Source organism: Rhinopithecus roxellana, chromosome 16 (genome assembly GCF_007565055.1).
Source record: "Rhinopithecus roxellana isolate Shanxi Qingling chromosome 16, ASM756505v1, whole genome shotgun sequence".
NCBI lineage: Eukaryota > Metazoa > Chordata > Mammalia > Primates > Cercopithecidae > Rhinopithecus > Rhinopithecus roxellana.
Window position 1 is genome coordinate 109,272,435 of NC_044564.1, and position 22,952 is coordinate 109,295,386.

The 22,952-nt window shown below is 38.5% G+C and overlaps 1 protein-coding gene across 9 annotated transcripts in view; it reads right to left on the minus strand.

The window, feature by feature from the left end:
• The window catches only part of INVS (inversin), a 206,253-nt gene that overhangs the window by 83,649 nt on the left and 99,652 nt on the right, over nucleotides 1-22,952 (minus strand). For 6 of the 9 annotated variants that reach the window (XM_030919257.1, XM_010374135.2, XM_010374132.2 and 3 more), the window contains exon 4: nucleotides 2,281-2,454. In XM_030919257.1, coding sequence (XP_030775117.1) covers nucleotides 2,281-2,454 — 174 coding nt within the window. Of the gene's footprint in view, nucleotides 1-2,280; nucleotides 2,455-3,283; nucleotides 3,301-5,215; nucleotides 5,268-13,484; nucleotides 13,574-22,952 lie in introns of those variants that run through there. The other 3 variants (XM_030919259.1, XM_030919260.1, XM_030919261.1) reach the window with 3 other exon arrangements.

Below are 22,952 nucleotides of genomic sequence, written 5' to 3' on the forward strand. Positions count from 1 at the left end.
ACATCTGGTTATCACCAAGGACCTTAAGAACGTGATAGGATGTTTTGAATTTTAATATCCATAAAAAATCCATGCATATGCATCTGGAACCCATTCCATACATCAGAAGATAAATTTTAATTTAACTACAATTTTAGAGGATAAAGTATTAGACCCAGTTATTGATGAAAAGATACATTTTGAAAATACAGCAGTACTTGCTTTTGTCAACCTAAATAACAACGTCTCTCTAAAAGAAAATAATGTTTGGCCGGGTGCAGTGGCTCATGCCTGTAATCTCAGCACTTTGGGAGATCGAGGCGGGTGGATCACTTGAGGTCAGGAGTTCGAGACCAGCCGGGTCAACCTGGTGAAACCCCTTCTCTACTAAAAATACAAAAATTAGTCGGGTGTGGTGGTGCATGCCTGTAATCCCAGCTACTCGGGAGGCTGAAGCATGAGAATCGCTTGAACTCGGGAGGTGGAGGTTTCAGTAAGCCGAGATCATACCACTACATGCCAGCCTGGGTGATAGAAAAAGAAAAAAAAGAAAGAAAATCATGTTTATTTGGTATCTGGTAGTAGAACGTTGTTAAACTGTGTACTTAAGTAAAGGAAGACAAAAGTTTTTAAAAGAAAAATGAGGAGGATTACATAATTGTTTTCAAATGATGATCCTTGGCTACAAAGATCAATAACAAAGATAATGCCAGCGCAAGGCTGGAAGGGCAGTTGCTGGGCAAATGTCTTTGAAGAAGTAATTTTTGTGTAAGGTTACGATGGCCTTTGTGCAAGGCTGTGGTTTTTGCACAGTTTGTGATTTTTTTTTTTTAATCACACTTACAAGCACGAGAATCCTCTCTTTATGGCTTTCCCTGGCTCTGTCAGGTTTTGTTGTTGTTGTTTTAAACAGAAAGAACTCCATTTTGATTTTGACAATGTTCACACTTTATTTCAGATAAAAGTCAAAAATGATCATCTTGAACTTGTTGAAGTTGCTTTAAAATCTCTTCTGCTGTTCTCATCAACATACTTCTATAAGACTGGCTTCCTTATTAGGAGAATTATTAAGAAAAAATGTAAGAACTGTTTAAATTTTTATCAGCCCTCATGAGCAGCATTGTCAGCAATCCAATCTACAATTAGATAATTTAATGAGCAGGAACCAAGCCCACCTGTCACATTAAAAACTTTAGAAACTGACGTACCTAATATTCCTTCAAGATGTACCTATAGGCATTTAATATGAACAGTCACTATTTAACCTATTACTTTTGCTTACTAACAACTGCAGATTTTTAAAAAGCCACAAGTATAATAGCATTTACTAATTGCCTATAACCACATCTTCAATAAACAACATGTAATTCCTTTCTTTTCCTATGTTATACTTGTTCTGATTCTATTTACTGAAATTTAATACTACGCTGAACCTAACAGTAATCCTATTATCCTTTTTCTATACATATAAAAACTGGGGCACAGAGGAGTTAAGCAATTTGCCCAAGGATACAGAACAAGTTAAGTAGTGGATTCTGGGTTGAAACCCAGGAAGTCTGATACCAAAATGTAAGCCACTAAACCATTATGCACTTAGGACATTGCCATGGCCATTTGGCCATCATGAGTCTAAACACTTATAGTAACTATTATGACTCCCTGTCAAATGTTGGGTTTTGGAGTAAAGGCAGGACTGGATTTTTTTTTTTTTTTTTTTTTTTGAGACAGAGTCTCACTCTGTCATCCAGGCTGGAATTCAGTGGCGCTATCTGGGCTCACTGCAACCTCTGCCTCCCAGGTTCAAGTGATTCTCATTCCTCAGCTTCCTGAGTAGCTGGGATTACAAGTGCACACCACCATGCCCGGCTAATTTTTGTAGTTTTAGTAGAGACAAGGTTTCACTATGTTGGCCAGGCCAGTCTTGAACTCCTGACCTCAGGTGATCCACTTGCCTTGGGCTCCCAAAGTGCTGTGATTACAGGCATGAGCCAACGTGCCCGGCTGACAGGACTAGATCTGAAGTCTAGTTCTGCCACTTGCATCTTGGGCAAAATTTTAATCTTCCTGAGCTTCAGTTTTTCCATCTGTAAAAAGGAGATGATACTACCTAACACACATGGTTGTTGAGAGGATTAAATGACAGAATTGAAGTGAAACACTTCCCTGAGATGTATGGAGATTTGGAATTGTTCTACCATGTATATATGTGGTAATTTAGGCCTTCTTCCTTGAAATTTCACATCATAAAAGGAAGCATTTGCTTTCTGGTCTTATTAGTGTTTGATTTTGAGTATCCATTACCTTGTTTTTATCCTGTGTATCCACTTCTCCTGGTGCCATAAACTTCAGCAGAAGTGCCAAACACTTAGGGCTCCTGTGCCGGGTGGTCAAGTGCAAAGGAGTCATCTCTTCCAGATCCTTTTGCATCCAGTTTGCTCTGCGTGTAAGTAAGAGTTTCACGAAACGATAATTTCCCTAAATAAAAAACAAGATATGATAAGAAAAAAATGTACTATGGGGTCAAATTTTTTTTAAATTTTAAAATGTTTTAAGTATGCTAATTATTCTCCTAGAGTAATAACATTCAGAGAAATTGATAAAGAAAAATGCTTGTAATTCCACTATACTCAGATATCAATTGTTTTATTTTTTTCATGTTTCCTTCCAATAACTTTCTTCATGAATATAATTTACATAGTGGCCGGTCAATATTTTATTGCAAATAAAAGCAACATGTTTTATTTAACCAGTCTACTATTGTTAACATCTAGAATATTTTAATATTTTATTTTGTAGAAAATGCTTCAATGTATATCTTTTTTCATATTTTTTTCTTAATTTTTTCACAAGAATAAATTATCAGGAACCAAATTGTTGGGTCAAAGACGTTTGCACATTTTACAGTGTTTGGTGTATTTTCCAAATTGCTATCTAACAGCAGCGATGTGTAGGTGTATTAGTTTCAGCACATTTTGACCAACATACTATCTATTATTTTTACTCAAAGTATAATAATGTGAAATAAGCAGAGATGTTAAATCCCAATTTACAGGTGAGGAAACTGAGATTCAAAGAAGTTAAATCTTTTGTTCAGGGCCCTCTGGTTAATAAGAGAAGGAAGATTAGTTTTCTTAAAGAGAGCTATTTATGGGTACAACTAAGGTAGAAGCAGCTTATTCAAAGTTTGGATACCAGACTCATATGGTCACCTAAATGCCAACTCAGAAGTCATGGCAGGCCCATCCACTTGCAGGCAGTACTCTCCATGTCAGTTAAATCCTCCAATCTGGTAGAATTAACCCACCTCAAGAGAGAAGCAGGTCAGGCGCGGTGGCTCATGCCTGTAATCCCAGCACTTTGCGAGGCTGAGGTGAGTGGATCACGAGGTCAGGAGTTCAAGACCAGCCTGGCCAACATGGTGAAACCCTGTCTCTACTAAAAATATAAAAATTAGCCAGGTGTGGTGGCAGGCCCCTGTAATCCCAGCTACTCGGGAGGCTGAGGCAGAGAACTGTTTGAACCCAGGAGGCAGAGGTTGCAGTGAGCCGAGATCGCACCACTGTCCTGGGTGACAGAGCGGGACTCCGTCTCAAAAAAAAAAAAAAAGAAAGAAAGACAGAAAGAAAGAAGCTTAGCTACAAGGGCCACAGCAAGAGTGTTAATGAGCCAGGCCAACCATTACATAGTAAGTTTGTGTAACATAGGAGCTGTGAACAAAATAAGACTCTAAAAATTGTTCTTCTGGGCTCTTTTCTCAGGCTTAGTTCCTCATTTTTACTTCCAGTTGGAGGTTTCTATGTGCTTGGTACCTCAGATATTTCAAGGGCAGTGGGACCAAACAGTATTGCTTGATCAAGTTCTCGGCCTACTTTGTGCCTATTTATCTCTCCCTATTCAGAAGATAATGGCAGGCAGGATTATTTGTCCATTTGTCATCCTTAACCTTGTTAGAAGTGGGCCCTTTTAGCATGATAATGCATTGATGTTCTCCTATAAGGGACTATCAGTATTAGTAAGGAAGACTTTTTTTTTTTTTTTTTTTGAGATAGAGTCTCGCTCTGTCACCCAGGCTGGAGTGCAGTGCAGCGATCTCGGCTCACTGCAAACTCCGCCTCCCAGGTTCACGCCATTCTCCTGCCTCAGCCTCCCGAGTAGCTGGGACTACAGGTGCCCACTACCACGCCCGGCTAATTTTTTGTATTTTTTAGTAGAGGTGGGGTTTCACCGTATTAGCCAGGATGGTCTCGATCTCCTGACCTCATGATCCGCCCGCCTCGGCCTCCCAAAGTGCTGGGATTACAGGCGTGAGCCACCGTGCCCGGCCTGGAAGACATTTTTTAATCAAGCAGACCAACCACTGTGAAGAATGTGCAGCTCTACAGCAAGCTTGTCCAAACCGTGGCACCTGGGTTGCATGCGGCCCAGGATGGCTTTGAATGTGGCCCAAAAAAATTCGTAAAGTTTCTTAAAACATTACGAGATTTTTTGCGTTTTTTTTTTTTTTCTCATCAGTTATTGTTAGTGCTAGTGTATTTCATGTGTAGCCAAAGACAATTCTTCTTCCAATGTGGCCCAGGGAAGCCAAAAGATTGGACATCCCTGCTGTAAGGCAAGATTACTAGAGTGACAATGAGGTGCTGAAGGACTAATGAGAACTAACTGCTTGCCCACAGGGGCAGAGATGGGACTGACTCAGTCCACCACAGGGGCAGAGATAAGAGAAGATAAGAAAGACTATGGCTAGGAAAGAGGATCTGTAGACTGTCTATATTAGATGGGAAGACTTAGAATAGGTGGAAAAGCCAACGGACTCTACTGGATATTTCCTCTCAGAGAGGCTTCCCTTGAAGACCCTAAATAGAACTTACTTTGTTATTCTTTATTCTAGTACCTATTCATTTCCTTCACAGTACTTTTCTCAGTTTAAATAAATTAAATCAGTTTAAATCAATTAAATAAATTATCCTCCTATGCCTCTATTTTCTTATATATAAAACAGGGGTAATAATGGTACCTGAAATTATTATGCATATATATTTGTTTGTTTCTCTTCTGTGTGAGCTCCCTCACAAACTGTAAGCTCCATGAAGGCAGAGACCATGTTTTATTGATCTCTGTGCCCAGCATAGTTCCTGGCACAGAATAGGTGCCTAATAAATATTGCTTGAAGAAATGAGTAAATAAGAAGAAATGAAATATCTTCTAGAGGTTTTTGTTTTCATTTAAAAATTCTTACCTGCAAGCCTGGTCATGGTGGCTCGTGCCTGTAATTCCAGCACTTTGGGTGGCCAAGACGAGCAGATCACTTGAGATCAGGAGTTTCAGACCAGCCTGGCCAATATGGTGAAATCCTGTCTCTACTAAAAATACAAAAATCTTAGCTGTGTGTGGTGGTGCAAGCCTGTGGTCCCAGCTACTTGGGAGGGTGAGGCATGAGAATCTTGAACCCAGGAAGTGGAGGTTCCAGTGAGCTGAGATTGCACCACTGCACTCCAGCCTGAGTGACAGAGTGAGACTCTGTCTCAAAAAAAGAATTAAAAATAAATAAATAAATAATAATAAAAATTCTTATTTAGAGTTGCTATATTAGATCATAACAGTTAAGAATCTTAATTCTCAAATACCTGGTATTTGATTATTCTTACTTTTTAATGTTTCATTTTTCTGAGCTTCATTAATAGTGTACATCATTTATCTGGACTTCTCATTTCATTTGATGTCAGTTCTTGAGAAGGAAGATGCTAAAATTTCCTCAAGAGGGCACCCTGCTCTAAATTTCTTGCCATCTTTTCTTTGAAAAAAAAAAGTGTCCAGGAAAAACAAATCTGTGTGACACTTCATACCGAAAAATAAAGTTTGACCTTTCTGAACATAACATTTCAAATATTACAGAATAATTCATCACGACCTTTTAAAGATACTCAATCAGACAGTCATTTTGATTGTGAAATTACAGGAAAAGGGAAGGAGAAGAAGGAAACTAGTATATGTTGATGGGGGTAACGACTGAGTTACAGACACAGTACTTGGCGTATTTACACTTTACATTATTCTGAGGACTCTACCCTCACAAGACACAGTGCAACCCAGTAATGATATTTACTCATTCATTCATTCATTCATTCATTCATTAATTCATTCATTCAACAAACATTCATTGAGCCTTGTTATAAAGCAGATAACAGTACAATGTTTGTGCTTTGTTTTACTTACTACAAAGCTCTTAAACATAATTTCATCTTTGTTTCTCACAGAAGTATCATTGAAAATTTTCACAGATTAAATAAATTATCCTCCTATGCCTCTATTTTCTTATATATAAAACAGGGGTAATAATGGTACCTGAAATTATTATGCATATGAAATGAGATAAATGATATTTGTAAAAGTTCTTAGAACAGTGCACAAAGCAAATGCTCAGATGTTTGCTATTATTATAAATAGTTTTCCAGTGTGGAGTATTCAACAAAACATAGATGGTCAGATAGAACCAAGAATGGCCCATGATAAAGGGCATGCAGATAGAAAGATCTGATTGTAATATACACAGTTCAGCTGGTGATTAAGAACCAAGATTATGAAAAGGTAAAAGTAAAAATAGTTAGAAGGTTATAAATAGAGTAGTCCCCCTTTATCTGCTGGGGATACATTCCAAGATCCCCAGTGAATATATGAAACTGCAGATAGCACCAAACCCTCTATATACACTATTTTTTTCCTATACACACATATCTATGGTAAAGTTTAATTTATAAATTAGGCACAGTAAAAGATTAATAATAACTAATAATAAAATAGAACAATTATAATAATATACTGTAAGAAAAGTTATGTGAATGTGGTCTCTTTTTCTCAAAATACCATAGTATTTTTAGACCATGGTTGACCACAGTAAATGAAATCACAGAAAGCAAAACCATGGATAATGGGGAATCACAGTAGTGGTTTTTCTGTTGTTTTTTTTTTTATACTGAGAAAGATGTCTATATTCTGCTTACAGATAATGATGATATAGGACCAACAAAGGCATAGCCAATAGGAATTTAGCAGGTACCCTGGGGAGGAGTCAGCTATATGATAAGGCCAGCATCTTCTATTTCAAATGACAGAGACCCATCAGATATTATCTATGAAGACTGGACTAGAAACAATATAATTTATCTGGACCAAGACCAACCTGTTTGTTCTCCTAAACAAGCAACTGGTTGGACACAGTGGCTCACACCTGTAATCCTAGCACTTTGGGAGGCCGGGGTGGGAAGATCACTTCCGCCCAGGAGGTCAAAGCTGCAGTGAACCATAATTATGCCACTGCGCCCCAGCCTGGGTATCAGAGAAGACCTTGTCTCAAAAAAAAAAAAAAAAAAAAAAAAAAAAAAAAAAAGCCCATTGTATGCAGATTCAATCTTTGGGAATGAGCAGAAAGGACAGAGAACTTTAAGTGCTAAAATCAAGAGAATATTTCTAGTATCAACGGAACAGAGGAAGATACTAGTTTGAGGCAGCACGCTAATTTGACACCCTCTGAAGGTTGTGTGACCCTTCAGACCCATGTTATAGGCTACTTTGCTTCCTGTAAAACCTTCTCATTATAGAAAGTCTAAATACTTCCTCAATATTTCTTGAACTGAGGAGTTCTCATGTTTTTGAGAATATTCTTACAATGCAAATACTTTCTGGAGGATTTGGAAGTTAACCTATTTTTTTGGGTGGGGGGTACAGAGTCTCGCTCTGTCGCCTAGCTGGAGTGCAGCAGCACAACCTCAGCTCACTGCAAACCTATGCCTCCAGGGTTCAAGCAATTCTCCTGCCTCAGCTTCCTGAATAGCTGAGATTACAGGTGCCTGCCACCATGCCTGGTAAATCAGGGTTTCGTCATGTTGGCCAGGCTGGTCTCGAACTCCTGACCTCAGGTGATCCGCCTGCCTTGGCCTCCCAAAGTGCTGGGATTACAAGTGTAAGCCACTGAGCCTGGCCTGGAAGTTAATCATTGAATATAACCTGTTAGAGCCATACAGAAACTGATCCTGTTTGGAGGACTGTTTGCTTTAGGGTCTGCTTTTATAATTTTGGAGTGGGTAGGAAATAGTATAAGAGTGAAGGAGATCATAGATCAAAAGAGTATATATGCTTAAGAAAATTCTGATGGTAGGTAAGCAGAAGTAAGGGAGCTGAAGTTACAGGACGGTCTTGATTTAGTCATTTAAAAGGATGTTACGCTGCTATGATCAGGTCCATCATGCTTCTGAGATGTGAAAACATTTCCCAATATCTCTGAAACAGTGAATAATTTTTTTTTCATTAGGTGGTCATAATTTTCATCTAAATCTTCCTGTAATTAACACCAAGAGCTTCTTTTGTCGGTCACATAAAGATTATGACACTTTCCAAATGACATTCTCCAAATGTATGAAAAGGGTGAAAGAGAATGAAAAGTTCTCTGACCCAGAGAATAGCACTTGAAATGAATCTGGGAAACAAATTAGCCCAAAATGTGAATTTTAACTTTATATTTGTGTCTGTCCAGTTCTCTTAAGATGAACTCCTTTTTTTTTTTTTTTTAAAAAAGCATGTAGTTATTTAATGGTAATAACAATGATATGGAGATTTTGAGCAAAATATTTTGGTATTTTGCTTTAGATTTTTCATTTTTAAGTAATAAAACCTAACAGATAAAGTTAATACTTCTTTTGTCTCCCCAGTTCCATTACCTTTTCTCCGTCTTTGGAGACTACTATCCTGAATTGGGTGTTTATCATTCCAATGAATGTTTTTCCACTTCTATTTCATACAAACATATATATATCCATAAATGACATAGTATTGTTTTACATGTTTTCAATCTGTATAAGTGGTATTGCAAGAATTGTGTCATTTTTTACTCAAGGCAGTATTTTTCAGATTTATTCATGTTGCCTGGGTTCACACATTTTCACTGGAATAAGTATGCTGTCATATGAAAATAATATATTTATTCATTTATAGAGTAATATTTAGCATGTTTCTCATTTTTCACAATTACAAACAATATTGTAATGAATATTCTCATACATATCTCCTGGTAAGTACATAAGAATTTCTGAAACTTCTGGGTTGAGATTGCTCTCTAAAATAGCTACTCCAAGTTAACACTGGTAACAATAATATATGAGTTCCTGTTTCTCCACATCCTCACTATACTTTGTTTCGTCAGACTTGCTAATTTTTGCCAATCTGATGGTTTACAGTTTTTTGTTTTGTTTTTTAATAGAAGGGGTCTTGCTATAGCTTGCCCAGGCTGGACTCAACTCTTGGGCTCAAGCGATCCTACCACCTCAGCCTCTCAAGTAGCTGGGGCTACAGGCGTGCACCACTCTGTGCCTGGCTTACAGTTGGGTTTTGATATGCATTTCCCGAATTGAGGTGGAACGTTTTTACATGTTTGTTGAATATTTGTTTCTTTTGTAAATAGCCTTCTTGTGTTGTAACTCATTTCTGAACTTGGCTATTTTCTTTTTTATTTTTTTTGAGACGGAGTCTCGCTCTGTCTCCCGGGCTGGAGTGTGGTGGCCGGATCTCAGCTCACTGCAAGCTCCGCCTCCTGGGTTTACACCATTCTACTGCCTCAGCCTCCCGAGTAGCTGGGACTACAGGTGCCCGCCACCTCGTCCAGCTAGTTTTTTGTATTTTTTTAGTAGAGACGGGGTTTTACCGTGTTAGCCAGGATGGTCTCGATCTCCTGACCTCGTGATCCACCCTTCTCGGCCTCCCAAAGTGCTGGGATTACAGGCTTGAGCCACTGCGCCCGGCTGGCTATTTGTTTTTTTCTTACTGATCTATAGGCGTTCTTTATGTATTCTGGATACTAATTCTTGGTTGGTTTTGCAAATATTTTATCTGTGTGGCTTATCTTTTTGCTTTCTTTATGCTCTCCTACTAGCAATGAATTCATAATCTGAATAATATTGTTTGCTTTGTTAGCATTAGATTTCTTCAAATATTTTGAAATTTTGTCTGCAGGTTCATTTTTGCTTTTCATTTATTTGCTTTGTTTTCCTTTTTTCTCCTTGTTGACACAGCATCTTCCACCCAGCTCCTAGTCCATTATAACAATCTGGTCTTACACAGATCTCCTGGAGCCCTGTCTCTAGTGATATTAGGGATGTCACAATTATTATCAGTGAGCTGGTGAGTAGCTTCCTGACCTGAGGCTTGGATGGTGTCTTGTTTCTGCCATTTCTCTAGACAAACAGCTTCCTCTAAGGTTGTAGCCTCATAGTGAGGCAAAGAATACTCCAAAATTCTAAGAATTTTCTTGCCTTTTGCACAAAAATGACCACCTTTTAATCAGTGAAAAGGAAGGAGGCATCTTCCTGAACCCTATTCTGAAAACACATTCTATAGGACTGCTGTTTGTTCCCAGTAAGTGCTTTTATTATTAACTTCTAGACAATTGGCAGCTGATCCTCAAAATATTCTGGATCCCACCTCTACATTTTTTCCCAAAATGGCTACCATATTTTCTATATCTGTCTCCCTGGGGCCTTTGCTATTTGCTTCCTCTTCAGCTGAGATAATTACTTTAGCAGACTTCAATGCCCAAGACTTGACTAAAACTGCCTACAGTGACCTCTCTCCCCACCGGAGTACTGAAGAGGCCAGATGTTTTCCCAAAACCAATACTTTGAGACTACATGTTTTCCAATTAATTTCTTTGCTTTCTTGTTCTGTGTCCCCAGTGCTTATATTTTCTGTCACTGTACTTGGAGAGAAAAACAAATGCTCACTATGTATACAAATGTTCACCATATTTTTTTGTTCATTTACAAATTGGTATACAATTTTGGCCTAGAAAAATAACTATATTTAAAATAGCACACACAAATGTAAAGTAGGTACTCTGTCATAGTTCATTTTAAATCCTAACTACATTATATACCCAAAATACATTACTTAAAATTGAAATGGAAAAATAGAAACATGATTTGTTATTAATTCTAATGATAGCTATATAATTATGTATTTATAAACCCTTAAGGCATTTGCTGTATTAATTTTTAAAAAGAATTACTATCCCTAGGAAGTATATAGGTCACAAATATCAGTAATTTCATTATATCAAACTTTTCTGTAGTGGTTGCAGACACAAATGAGTTTTGGAAATACCACAATTGTGTTGGGAGAGGCAACCTGCCCTGAGCCTTGAGTGTCCCTGAACGTACTAATTGGGTATGCCAATAATGCAAAAGCTTGATTCCTCTTTACTGGGACCATTTTTCAGAGTGGGGTTTGCAGTGAGCAATCTTGAGTGATGAGGTAATGTCACCCACTGGGGCAAAGAAGAAGCAGGCTTGCTTACTACTCTATTTACTAAAAGCTGGAGATTCCCAAAATTTAGCAGTCTTTAGATGTCATGCAAACCCACTGTGTGCTGGGCCCATTCGAGTCCTCTATATTGCCCCCATAATCCTTGGAGGGGAGGGAAACTGATGCAAACAGATAAGTACTCCTAGCTATGCCATTAGCAATAATACTTTTTGTCTCTGATGGGAGTCTTGTGTCTTCTGCCAGCACCTGCAGCTAACTTATTACCTTGTAAATAGGGTTAATTAAATGCCAGAACTGACAAGACAGTAAAAGATGATAGGATGCTGACAGGGACATAGTTTTCCTTTCTTTTTTCTTTTCTTTTTTTTTTTTTTTTTTGAGACAGAGTCTCACTCTGTTGCCCAGGCTGGAGTGCAGTGGCATGATCTTGGCTCACTGCAACCTCTGCCTCCCAGGTTCAAGCAATTCTTGTGCCTCAGCCTCCTAAGTAGCTGTGATTATAGGTGTGTGCCCTCACGCCTGGCTAATTTTTGTATTTTTAGTAGAGATGGGGTTTCACCATGTTGGCCAGGCTGGTCACGAACTCCTGACCTCAAGTGATCTACTCACCTCGGCCTCTCAAAGTGCTGGGATTACAGGCATGAGCCACTGCACCTGGCTGGAGAGACACAGTTTTCTTGAGGAGTAAGGACAAGAACCCTAGAGGCCCATTCTCAGGTATACTCAGGTTCAAGGATGAGAAGACCCCCTGAGACCATGCCCAGGTGGTGGGCAAGGTTAAGGGGCAAGTGACCCCAATATTCTCTCTGTTAATCAGTCTGAATGGTGAGAGGTGGGATTAAAGCAAGCCACCCAAATACTGCCTTTGTCTTTGCTCACTTTCCTCTGGGCAGGCAAAAGAAGGAATAGTACATGACCATGGGGGCAGCAAGCTGAAAGACCATGTGGTTGTGGCTGCTGGGTCAAGAAATCTCCAAAACAGAAATAAGTAGAGAGAACAATGAAGATCTTGCTATTTGACATGGAACTTTAGGTGGGCTGAAAATATTAGAAGTTCATTTGGTTGAGACGTAAGTGAGCAGCTGCTCAAAAGTGAATGTGAATGCAAAACCTTGCCTAATAGGACAGAGTCAACTGTCCTATGTATCTGATTCCTGCTGCAGCCTGACTTATTTGGCAGTGAGGACAAAGCACTGGGTATAGAGGTAGCCACTGTCTGAAGCAAAGCTGCTGGCTGCTTAATGGTCCCTTAAATGCCTGGGCCTGGTTTACTGATGCTTTGGCTAAGTTAAAACCTGATGGTGTCCAGTAGGGGGCAGTAGCTGTCCAACCTCAACGACAGCTCCAGGAGACTGAGTGGTAATGGCCAGTTAGCCCAGTGGGCTGAAATGAAAAGCCATCACCCTTACCTTAGGCAATACTCCCAAAGACTAGCCGTATTTTTACTGATTCTTGGTCTGCTAACAGTACTATAGTCACCTAGTCTGCCACCTAGAAGACTACAGTTGGTAAATTAAAGATATTCCTGTTCGGGGCCACAAACTAGAAACAAATTGTGGCCAATCAGACACTTTGGGTCACTCACGCAGATACCCACAGTAACAGTAAGGGCCTGCTTTCTGATAAAACCAACTGGAATCAAGTCGCTGAACAAGTCTGCATTGCCTGGTCACTGGAATTTGCCATTAGGATCCATCCCCGCACTAGAAAAGGCAATGAATCCACCACAATAGACTGGATACAAAGTTAAAGGTATGTTTTTCATGCAGAAGATACCACTGCATACCAGACTTACGTATCTTGCCAAGTTGGCCTAGTTTTCTTGTGGTGAAGGAGTCCACATTACATGGAGGATTGCCCTTGCCCCTTCCCAGCAGGGACCTCTGTCACCTTCTCTTGGGCTCACCTCGTGTCTTTCCACCATAGACATTTTTCAGGTTATGGTGTTGCTGCTCCACCACATGGAGTCACTGCTCCAGTCTGATTAGCCTATTCAAGCTATAGCACTGAGGACCATGTTTCGGGGTTCCTCGATCTTCTATAGTCTGACCATGATATGCCTAACAATGAGCCAATAGTTAGGTATTTAACGGACATTCCATGCTCCCTACCATCCTCAGGTATTTGGAATTGTTGAGAGCTCGGAATGGCCTTCTTGAAAATCAACTCAAAAAGATTTCTGGTTCCACCTCTCTTACCTCCTCCTGGTCCAACACTCCTGTATGAAGCAGTTTGCTTACTAACTGTGGCCACCTTCAGAAAGGGTTCATTTCATCCTTGTAGCCTCCTGGGAAATAATCAGGACAAAAGGAGTGGGGGATTATATACACCTATTTTGAAAATTTGGGATTCTACCTGGCCCAACCCTGGTTATCATGCTTCTTTCATTTTCCCAAAAGCAATCTTAGGCTGCTTTGTTTCATATATCCCTTGGGTGGCAGCCAGCCAAAAGGGGGCTTAGAGATTCAAGCTTAATTCTGGTTTACCCACCTGGATTCATTTTGTTCAACTGATATGGTCCTAGATCATAAATACCCATAATGACCATCTGATTGAGTGCCCTGCTCACTGAGTCCTTCTATAGTGGTCCACATAGGCCAAAATGGAAGGCATAATAGGTTTCTAAATTTGTCCCATATGCACTCTTACCCTTCTACAAGGTATGGGTGCAAGCAGGGGCAGCTGGAGAGAAGGGGAAGTTATATCTACGGGAATGGGATACATTAACTCTGTGGCCAAAGAAGGAAAGCAACAACTTCATTCCCTAGGAAGGGTACACGTGAGACCTCAGAGGTGCAGGGATGGGGAAGACAATTAATACTTTCTTTCTCCTCTGGATCAACAAGTGCATCCTGGCAAAACAAAGATATAGTTAGCTACCTGAATCAAACAGCAGCTGAGGCCAGCCATCTGACCTGCTTCTGTGTCATCTCTGACCATGTGCTTGCTATGAAACAGAAAAATTCACATGGGCATTGGTGGTTCTTAATTCTTTTGTTGTGCTTGATACCATCAATGACAGCTCCTGAATGTGGACCCCCTTGTATACATGGAAGTAGAGGGACTGGCACAACCTTACTTTAACCTGATGTATACAAATCCATATGCTTCTTCTGACATGCAAGAAGCTTTGCATTATGTCATGCATGGCAACTGAAGCAACAACTATTGGTGATATTGCCCATGTGGCTTAGACAAATCAATGTAATGGTGATCTGAGTTTAATGTCAAATCCTGAAATAAAGTGAATTGTGCCTCTTCAGGCTATATGTTTGTATGTAGGAAAGAGTAGGCCATGGTATATTCCACCTTTGAGTTTGGGGGTTGCTTTTTGGCCCCTGTAATATAGCACCTCCTGTAACTATCTGCAATGAGGCCAAAGATTAGCATGTCAGTCTAAATTCCCTTGCATGGGTCACAATAAATAACAGACCAGCCTTAGATTACATCCTGGCTGTATAAAGTAAGATCTACTTTCTCCTCTGGGGCTTATTTACAGTTGATTTAGTCTAAGATACTGAGGGACATAGTTGAAGCCAGTATTACAGGATGTTTTTATCCTGCTACTTGGAGTCTTGTTATGTAAGTGCTGCATGAGACAAATTAAAGTGATGGTCCTAGTCTCTCTTGGTAAGATTAATAAGAGTAGCTGATGTAGTGGCATACTCATGTCAAGACAATGCTGGGCTGAGGGGTGAGTTGTTGGAAGACAACCATGGGCCTGAAGCATTCCTAAATGTTCTTACTGGGTATGCCAAGAATGCAAAGTCTTGGCCACTCTTTACTTAGGTAATTTTTCAGGGTTGTGCTTGCAACAAGCAACTGGAGAGATGAGATAATGTCTTCTTCTGGGTTTACTAAGTGCTTACTATAAAAGTGGTAGATTCCTGAAGTTCGGTGTTCCTCATTTGTGACTAAAACCCACTGTGTGCAGCCTCTGTAACTTCCACATGTTCTCTGGGGGCAAGGGAAGCATAGAGGTGGTGCTTATTCTTTTTGCTGTGTTGTGAGTAATAAACAACTTTGTCTCTGACCCCAGAGTCTCATATCTATTGTCAGCATCCATGAAACAGTAACAGACTAACTTCTTAGCTTATATTTAGGGTAAAATCACAACTCAAATTCTGCAAATAATTCAATATCATTGTAATATGAAATGCATTGTAAGGGCCAGGTATGGTGGCTCATGCCTGTATCCCAGCACTCTGGGAGGCCGAGGTGGGCAGATTGCTCGAGCCCAGGAGTTAGAAACCAGCCTGAGCCACATAGTGAGACCCTTTCTCTAATTCAGAAAAAGAAAAAAGAAAAGAAATGCACCGTAAGAAGAAGTAAAAAGATCAGAGAGGTGAGCAGGGGTTATAAAATGGATAGTCTAATATGTTATGATAAGGAGCCTAAAGTTGATCATATTGGTGAAAAGGAGTGCTATAGACTGAATATATGTCCCCTCAACCCCCACCCCACCAATTCATGTGTTGAAATTCTAACTGCCAATGTGATGGTATTAGGATACAGGACATTTGGAAGATGATTACATCACGAGGGTGGAGTTCATAAATGGGATTAGTACCCCTAAAAAGAAACCTCAGAGAGCTCTTTCACTCCCTTCTGTCATATAAGGATACAGCAAGAAGACAGCCAGCTATGAAGCAGGAAGTAGGCCCTCACAAGACACAGAATCTGCTGGTGCCTTGATCTTGGACTCTCCAGCCTCCAGAACTGTGAGAAATAAATGTCTGTTGTTCCAGCTATCCAGTCTAAAGTATTTTTGTTATAGAAGCCCAAGCAAATTAAGACAGGAAAAAGGGAAGATTTATGAAGGAAATGACATGACTGGATTTGGGTTTTTAGAAAAGACACTGGAGGTTATGTGAAGCACTGATTTGAGGGGAACAAATCTTTAGGCCAAGCAGAGCAATAAGGGGGTTATTACAGCAATCCACAATAGAAATGTTGAGAGTTAAATAGAAATAAGGGAACAGATCAGTGAAATACATAAGAAGATTCCTGAATGGCTACCAGATGGAGAGTGTTGCCAACAACTGAAGAGATGGAAGAAAAAATAGGGTTAGGGATGAAAATTTTTGAGTTCGGGTTTTTTTTTTTTTTTTTCTAAAGTGGAGTTTGAGGCACCTGAAGGGAATCTATGCAGAGAGGTCTAGCAAAAAGAAAAGGTTTGGGAGTGGGGGGCAGATATATATAGATCTGAAGATTAGAAGAGATGGCTAGATTCAAGATATAGATTTATGAGGCATCTATATTAATAGTTGCCTCAATTGTTTTCTCAGAAGACATTACTTTTGTGACATAAATCAAAGCATATAAACTGGAAATATGAATCTCTACACCCTTCTTGAAATATAAACATAATATAAATATCCACATAAATGGCTCAGTACAATGCCATCATGAATTAGTTACCACTGCCATATAAAATGTGGAGTAGAAATGGATTAGAAAGGAGAGTGCCTTCTTGTATGCTTAGATAGTTTTCTTATCTCAGTTGATTTAGATGTCTGTTTGTACTCTGGTTTCCTAGTCTTTAAAGTGATTTTATAGGGAAGCAAACAATTACAGCAATCAACTCATGAAAGACATAAATTCACTGAGCTACAGAAATGAAACGAAATCTGCATTGCTTTTTCCAGTGACTGGCATTCTTCCTCTTTACTTAAACTTCTGATTGTCAAGGCTTAATTCTGTGTTTCATTGCTAAAATTTCTAAGTACTTAACAAATGTGATGAGAACCACATCACTAACCTGCCATCTTAAGCGAACCTTTAAAAATATATTTTTTAGTTATTTGATAATTCTCTAAGCAAAGGCTAAGAATGTGCTCCAAAGACAGAATAGGAGCTTTATTTGCTATTTTCCAAGTTTAAGATGTTCATCCATCTGGCAGAGCAGCTAGACAATACATCAGCCAAGAACATCTCTCTGGCTTGAAATAGGTTCTGGCTCTCAAAGAAGATTTGACTGAGGGAAAGGCAACATCTTTAGTTGCTCTGTGGCTGAACTCTTCTAATATTTTCCCCCAATGCCTTCTCCAAGCCTTGGATCCATCCACTAACTTGGTTTCCATAGGAATAGACAGAGCTATCAAGTGGCACGTAGTCAAACAGCACAAATGAAAGAAGGAGAAAATGTTACTGTCAAAAAAAGGCTTTTCTCTATGAGAGGAAATTATGGAAAGGTATTCTTGACTCTGAGGCTTCCTTATCCAATGCCAGACTTTTCATGTGCTCTTCCTGACTAATATAGCCTATTTAGATTATTATGAAAATTAATCCCTTCATTGGAGAGCCTTTTACATATAGGAAACTAACCAAAAATACATATTGAAAAAAGTTATAAAATGCTGGGATGCTTATTTCCACAAGGATAATTCTGTTGTGCTTGTGAGGTACTCTCATTTATTTAGAGTGGTGCTTTAAATTGGTACAACCTTTTGGGATGATTATAAAGTATATTTGGTTTCTCACAGTTGGTATTTTATTTAAGGACAACTTTTTTTTGGTCTTAAACTCTAGCAAAAGTAGTTCTCAAACTCTAGCATGCATCAAGATCAGCTGGAGGCCTTGAAATACAGAGGCCCTCCCCCAGAGTTTCTCATTCACTAGGCCTGGTGTGGGGATCAAGAATCTGCATTTGTAGCAAGTTTCTGGGAAGTGCTGGTGTCGCTGGTCTAGAATCCTAAACTTTGAGAACCACTGTTGAAACAAAGAACCTAATCTAGGAGTTCTCAATCCTTAGGAGTTTAAAATAAAAAAGTCTGTTCCCATCCTAGTCAATAAAATCAGAATTTCTGGGACTTTGGAATTAATATTTCTTAAAATTTCGGTAGGTGATTAAAAAATGCAACCGGCATTGAGAAGCACTGACCTAATTAAACGATTCATTCAACATTCAATGGTTATTTTTGATGTAATTAGCCTGTATCAGACTCTATGCTAAGGGTTGGGGAAGCTTTATACAGATGTATGCTCGTATGCAATGCAATATTATAAGCAAGGAAGGGTAAATGCATAAAAAGGGTACAAAAACAGACCACAGAGACAGGATAGAGGATGTACTTAAAAGTCATTCCTTGTGACCTCCCCAAGATGTCCTTGTGAAGAAGGGAAGGGGTTAGAACAGGATGACTTCATGAAAGAGATGGCAGTTGAACAGGATCTTAACTTAGGATCACTAACACTTTGGCACTCCTCGATGTCTGCATCTTGTTCCTGCTCCCAATTTCTTTGATATGGAGGGCAATAAGTATTTTCTGAATTTTATATAAAGTGCTATATAAAGACAACTTCAAATGTTACTCCCACTCTTTCCAATCAATTTGTCCCCATAAGCTCCTCCTATATGGATATTCTGAAGCCAACATTAGTAAGTTGTGTATATCACGTCTCTTAGATCCACTTATTACACGCTCCAATAACTCCCACACTATCCCTCACTTTGACCATAATAGAAAGTGAAACCATATGCAATGCTATTCACTGCTGTTGTACAATGAGATCAGTTCTATGATAGAGGTAAAGACACACGGTCGTAAGAACTCTTTAGAGGGGCACCTAACCCAGCTTTGAGGGGTCAGTAGAAGCTTCTTGGAGACAACAGTGCCTGAGCTGCACGTTGAAAATATATGCAATTAAGTCAGCTTAAAGTAGGAAGGAAGCTGAATGTACAAGGACATTATGTGTGGAGGATGAAAAAGAGGTGACTAGAATGAAAGCTTTAAATACACAGTATGTCTGAGGCTAGAGTAGAACTGGGGACACAGGACGCTGAAGCCAAAAAGATAAGCAAGAACTCGATGATGAGAAGTGCAGGGTCAAGGAGTTTGGGTTTTCCTTTCAGTGTTCTGAAGTAGTACTGAAGGATTTAAGCAAGGAAGTGAGATGAGAGAGGTCTCAGCCAGAACACCTCCACACCCAAAGGCAAATCACTGAATTTTTCCTAGCCTCCATTTCCTCCCACATGAAAAATGAGGAGGGTGGATTATGATCTAAAGCCCACCCAGCTTAATGTTCTTTGACTCTGAGTATGAATCTAAAAGGCAGAAGACCCACTCTCTGTAGTTACTTCAAAACTAAATGTTTTTTATTCTAACTGACTCAACAATGACTTAATTTCTAATAATTTTTATTTTCCTTAACCACAGTGTAATAGTTTTTACATCCATTTCCTTTTCCCCAATACTGTACAAGTAATTCATTTTCCTAGCATATTGATGTTCGCTTTAGGGGATCCAGAAATGCTACCCCATGGGGAGGCAGTATGGTGTAATAAAAAGAGAATAGATTTTGGAACCAGTCAGATCTGGGTACTTCATTGGCTATAATATTAATAACTGTGAGCAAGTTACTTCTCAAAGCCTCAGATTTCCCACTGGCAAAAAAAAAAAAAAAAAAAAAAAAGTGACTAGTGCTCAATGAGTACTCAACAAATATTGGTTTCTTTCTCAGATACCATAATTGCTCTCCTCTCATCATAAAAGTAGTCTCTGTAAACAAAATAGCTTTCATTTGCTCCTAATGTTCTCATTGTTTGATGTGCATGATAATCTGTGTAGCCTGTTCTCTTTACTGACCATGACCAGCCTTCTCAGCAACACTGCAAGCAAGTTATTAAAACATCATGTTTTAATATTAAACTCAGAAGCTAAATGCAACAAATCTTTTCTAATTCCTGGTTCCTTTGAAGCACCCCAAGTCTTGTAGGCTCCATCTTTAGTTTTCCAACAATGTACCTTAGTTTTATTGATCCTAGCATGCAGTTTAGAAAAATCAATTCACCTACTCTGTGAAGATGTGTGCCTTTGGGGGAACTGTTTCAAATAACTGATTGAATCCATCTGTTGCATTCTCTACTTCAGTTCCATACTATGGATGGGATTTCTTAGATGGTGGAAAGAGACAAACATACAGACAAATGTATAAGTAAATTCAATTAAACTAAAAAACCTTTACTGAACCTCATTCAGGCCATTCATTAAAGGGTTTAATCAAATGCTGAGCATAACTAGTAATCTGACTTAGTAACTATCATCCATTTTCAAAATGGTAGTCTAAATCCTCACAGTGATGATGCTTGAATTAAAAACTGTTATCTTCTAGTCTCAAATTTAGCCATCTTTAAAAAATTATATCAAAACATACCTCCATCTGCAAATCAACCCCTGAACTCTATACTGCTCCTCATCTGTCTGCCACCATTCTAGACCTTTTTATCTGAAACTAAGAGAAGCAACTGAGTTGAGAAAGCATAATGCTACAGCTTAGTGGCTGAAGTGAGAAATAAAGATTTGCAGATGAAAGACTATTTTAGCTGTGTCAATTTGTAATTTATGCCAGGGTAGATGTCCTGTTTGGTATAGCTATGTTTTAACTCTAATCTAACTGTTCTTCCAAGTGCAAGCACACTACAATTCTGAAATCAATGTTTTAGTATCTCCCTCAAGCCCTTTGTGGACCAAATGGAAATAAACAAACATACACTTTAGAAACCCAATCAAAAATTAGAAATTATACATTTTGCATATATTGAAAATTTTGAAGAACTATTAAAATTTGAGAAAACAAAGTAAGAAAAAAGTTTACTGACAATTTTATTACCCTAAGCCTAACACAAGCTCTGCTAGCATTTCTGTGAAAACTCTTCTAATCCTTTTTAGTTTTCTTGTTTAACAAGAGAGGGGATTTTTATAGTTTTCATCAAAGTATACATCTAACTGTATATCTTAAATAAGCAGTGGTTTTAAAAATAAGTTGTACAGCTGTGCACAGTGGGTCATGCCAATAATCCCAGCACTTTGGGAGGCTGAGGCAGGTGAATCACCTGAGGTCAGGAGTTTGAAATTAGCCTGGTCAACATGATGAAACCCTGTCTCCACTAAAAAGAAAAATAGTAGCAGACATGGTGGTGTAAAGCGAGAAGTTAACAGTAGATGATTTCTAGGATTCCTTCTAACATTAAAATGCTACAATTCTAAAATGTTCTATCATCACAATTTTTTTTTGTACAGAGAATTTGTAGTGCCTAGCACAGTGCCTCATTTATAGTAGGCTCTAGATAAACATTTTTGAATAAATAACAAATGCTTTACAAATTGTAAAATGGATAGTTATAGAGGTTATCAAGATTAAATACTATATGTGAGTGGTTTGTAAAGTATAATTTATAATTATAATTCATTATTATTATTATTGATGATTTGGAATAGAAAATATAAAACAAATTGCTCATTATTCTAAATTAGAGAATAAAGTTAAGACAACAGCCAAAATATGTCACATTTTTGTACGAATCTAAGACATTCACTATGAAGTTTATTTCTATATTACTCTTGTTTCAAGTATAATTCACCTTATTCTCATCAATAACCAATTTAACTGACTGTTTACAGACAGATGGAGAGACAAATGACAAATTAGTACTCCCCAGGTTTGTGGCATGGACATAAAAAGTGAATTTATTTTTCAAATACCTTTTATAGCCATAGCCTTGCAAGTAGAAGACATCTTATCTAGTTTACTATTGATCCAAATGACAAGGCTGAGCATCAGATTAAGGATATGTCAGAAGCCTGAGAAAGGCTACCAACAGATGCAGCAGGATGGCAGCTTCTTTCAAAATGATCTATTAAGGCTACTGTGTTTACAAAGGCAGTTGAGAAAACACAGCACAATATACTGGATCACCAGCAGAGTGGCCATAAAAACTTCTGATACTAATGTGAACCCCCATACACCAATCATGATACATGTTTATTTTCAGCAATAAAAACTATGCACAGACTTTTGCAGATAAACAAAAGATACACGACTTTTTTTTTTCACCCCACATCCCTTTCCTATTGTCACAGTGTCTTCTTTAACGAAAGGAAGCATTCCTAAGAGATGACATCTGTTGTGAGATAATGGGAGACACTATATAATTTAAGCTGACTGTCAACCGGAAAGGTCAAACACAATTCAAGAATTTCATTTTAAGATATTTTCTTTGGTGATATTAAAATATGACATAGCTAAGTAGGTAATGACCAAAAAATATCATGCCAAAATGGAGTCCTAAACACAGAAATCCTGAGGTATTTCTTATATATAGCACAATATTTTATATACAAAAGAAACATTATTTTGGGTATAACGCACAAAGCATACTTTAAAAAAAAGTAGCGAAACAACAAAAAAGGAAACCTGTTCAGAGGTGGGAAAATCTGTTTTTTTGTGATCACCTTGGGATTAGCACATCTTTATGGAAGATCCATTACTTTCTAGACTAGAATGAATTGATGAATTTTGTAAGAATCATGGGAATAGGAAAAGCTTCAGAAAATTCCCCTTTCAGATGCCTTAGCACATACTTGAACTGGTTTTTCAAAACCCAGAGTGCTCTGAACAATATCAAGAGACCAGTATTTGACACTGTTAAAAACTAAAGAGATAGATAACTGTGGTCTAAGTCGATTTAAAACATCAGCCAACTATTCAACTTCTTTAGTTTGCCTTTTAAACCAGCATATGATGTTTTTTTAATATAGCAATTATAAAATGTTTTTGTCATCAGCTTAAATAGCAGTGAATAGAAATGAACTGTATTATCATTATTAAATGCTATAGGTCTAACTTGTCAGGACAGCTGGGTTTTCGTCCTGGCTCTAACTAGT